This window comes from Lolium perenne, chromosome 5 (genome assembly GCF_019359855.2).
Source record: "Lolium perenne isolate Kyuss_39 chromosome 5, Kyuss_2.0, whole genome shotgun sequence".
Taxonomy (NCBI): domain Eukaryota; kingdom Viridiplantae; phylum Streptophyta; class Magnoliopsida; order Poales; family Poaceae; genus Lolium; species Lolium perenne.
In genome coordinates, this window is record NC_067248.2 from 126,241,571 (window position 1) to 126,244,318 (window position 2,748).

The following is a 2,748-nucleotide window of genomic DNA, read 5'->3' on the forward strand; positions in this document are numbered from 1 at the left end:
ACTTTTTTGATAAAGGAGCTCATTCTCTCGTCTGAAGCAACATCGGAAAGCAGAGGGAGGATCTCACGAGCTGCACTTGCACTGTTGTGGGAGTTGAGGGAAACAGACACCGGACGGTATCTCCTATCCTGGGGCAGCAGCTGGGACCAAACTTTGGATCAACCAACGCTGCCGCATTAACACCCTCCGGTCGAGATTATACTAATAGTGTGCAATGGCGAAGAGCATGTGCAGCAACAGCAATACAGTGGTGTGACAGACCAGTTCTTCCTTTTCTATGGAGGGGATTAGATGACAAATTACTAATGAGACAACGATAAGTACATAGTGCTGTACAAATTGCATGACACGAGTGAGAGCAGCATGATGCAAGACATGACGGTTGTAGGTTTGATGCTATCCACAGTACATAGACATGCAGTGGATCTCAGATTCTGGTAATTAACCAGAGAGCTGAATTTATGCAGATATATCGATTCATCACGTCGTAATAAAGAGCATAGACACACATCATCGGTATAGAAGGGTGCAAGAATCACTTGAATTTGAATCACTAGAGAACTGTTGCTGCTGCATTGCATAATAAAAACAGTGAAGAGTAGAGGCAAAGCAAGAAGACAGTGATGACTATTATGCTACAAGCAGAAAGATACCAGTACGGGGGCAGCACCCACAATATCTATCTACAGAAACAGCACCTCACACATCACTGCATGATGGATCAAGATATAATCTGAAATGTTTGTATAATTATTTGTTAACTGTACGAGAGCACACCACTAGAAATGGTTCAGATAAAACAAGGAGGGGGGAAACACAGGGGATGATGATGATCCTACACACACACACTCCCAGCAATCTCTCTCTCGGTATACCACCTAAAATGATCCACGATCATGTTTCATCCATCCCAAGCTCCTCTAAGAAGAATCTATGTCTAGAGCTGTAAATTAACACCAACCAACCATTGCATTTCTTGGTTTTGCAAAGTTCCATCAATTTTGGGCAGGCATAGTAGCCAGAGATGGGTGAGCAAATGGTAACAACCTCATATGGAGATCATCAAGGCGGGGCCTTGAAAGCCTGCACGACGAGCGAGAACCCCGGCGCGGCGCCCTCCTCCTCGAGCCAGAGGCGGCTCTCGAGCGCGCTCCTCGCCCGGAGCATGACGACGGCGCAGCCCGGCGGGTCCCGGAACCACCAGCCGTAGAGGTCCCACATGACGTCGACGGGCGCGCCGTCGACGAACACCGTCTGGTTGCCCCTGAAGTTCCAGCGCAGGCGGCGCGCCTGCACGGCCCGCTTCCCGTCGACGCTGACCCAGAGCTCCTCGCCCCCGCCGGGCCCGGAGCTGGTCGCGCAGCCGACGCTGACCTCGTGCTCCGGCCCGCCCTCCGCGAAGCGCACCCTGGCGGTGTGCATTGCCGCCGGGTCGGCCACCACGACGCGCTCCCGGCGCGCGACGGCCACGCACCGCGCCCTGGAGATCTGGCCCTCGAGCTTGGTCTTGACGAACTCCGCGGCCTGGTCGCCCACGGCGAGGACGACCTCCGCGCCGGCCACGGCCACGAAGTAGTACCCGTAGAGCGGCTCCGGGGAGGCGCCCGGGTCGTAGCGCGCGGCCGTGAGGTCCCAGAACAGGGCGAGCGCGGGGGACTCCGCCTCCGCGTCGTCGACGGCGCCGGTCAGGGAGACGGAGCGGGTGCCCCTGCGCCGGCGCAGGAGAACGGAGGGCGCGGCGGCGGAGGGGGAGAAGGAGAGGGTGGGGCCAACCGAAGAGTGGGCCCAGGTGAGGCGCAGCAGCAGCGGCGGCGCGCCGGAGCTCAGGAGCGTGGCGCGGTAGGAGACCGTGACGGAGAGAGTCGAGGCGGAGCCGGAGTTGCCGGAGCCGGCGCCGCCGGAGGAGGAGGTGAGTGTGGAGGCGGGGCTGGCGCAGGCGACGCGGACGGCGCCGTCGCCGATGCAGGACGCGAGGTCGCGCATGGAGGACGGCAGCAGCAGGCTGGAGGCGCTCACCATGTTCCGGAGATCTGAGCTGCCGGGTTCCGCGGCGAGGAGCGAGGGGGGGGCGGAGGAGTTATGAGTGAGATGGTGGGGCGGCGAGATCGGGCTCCAACTCAACTCATAATGGCAACCCGGCGGCGAGGGTGGCGCACCGGTAACTGACTGACTGACTGCCGGAGCGGAGGTGGCCAAGGCGGAGGAGGAAGCTTCCGCTTTAAGTCTCGGCCGGAGCAGGGGCCGCGCCGTCCGATCGGGAACGGAGAACGTGAGCCGTCCGATCCCTACCGGAAAGCGTTTGTCATGTTACGATGCACAGCAGGTTAATGACAAGATTGGTACAGTATGAAACGTGTCGTGTGATGGAGTTTTTAGGGTCTTTTGTGGTGGAAAGCAGGGATTTCGTATGGAAACAGTGCGATTTTCGCACGGGAAGCTGGTTTTCACATGAAAATGCAGTACATGTATTGCCAAATATGATGGTTCTAGAGAAAGAAAAAGGAAGGGTAACGTGAGAGGTATAAATCACTTCTTATTTTGTTTTGTTCAAAAAGGTTGGTCTAGTTGTTTGATCAACAAGAATCTGTTGTGGTAGAAATTACTTCTTGTTTTGTTTTGTTAAAAAAGGACATTGTGGTTGTTTGATTAAAGTAGAATTTGTTTTGGTAGAAATAACTTCTTACTTTATTTTGTTAAAAAGGGATGATGTTATGGATGTTCAGTTGAGAAGAATTTGTTGTGGTACAA

At 55.3% G+C, this 2,748-nt stretch overlaps 1 protein-coding gene across 1 annotated transcript; it reads right to left on the reverse strand.

Moving 5' to 3' along the window:
* Positions 1 to 729: 729 nt before the first annotated feature.
* LOC127299848 (uncharacterized) lies at positions 730 to 2,277 on the reverse strand. The gene has a single exon (XM_051329887.2). The coding sequence runs from the start codon at positions 2,017 to 2,019 to the stop codon at positions 1,063 to 1,065; it is 957 nt and encodes a 318-aa protein (XP_051185847.1). The 5' UTR covers positions 2,020 to 2,277; the 3' UTR covers positions 730 to 1,062.
* Positions 2,278 to 2,748: the final 471 nt, after the last annotated feature.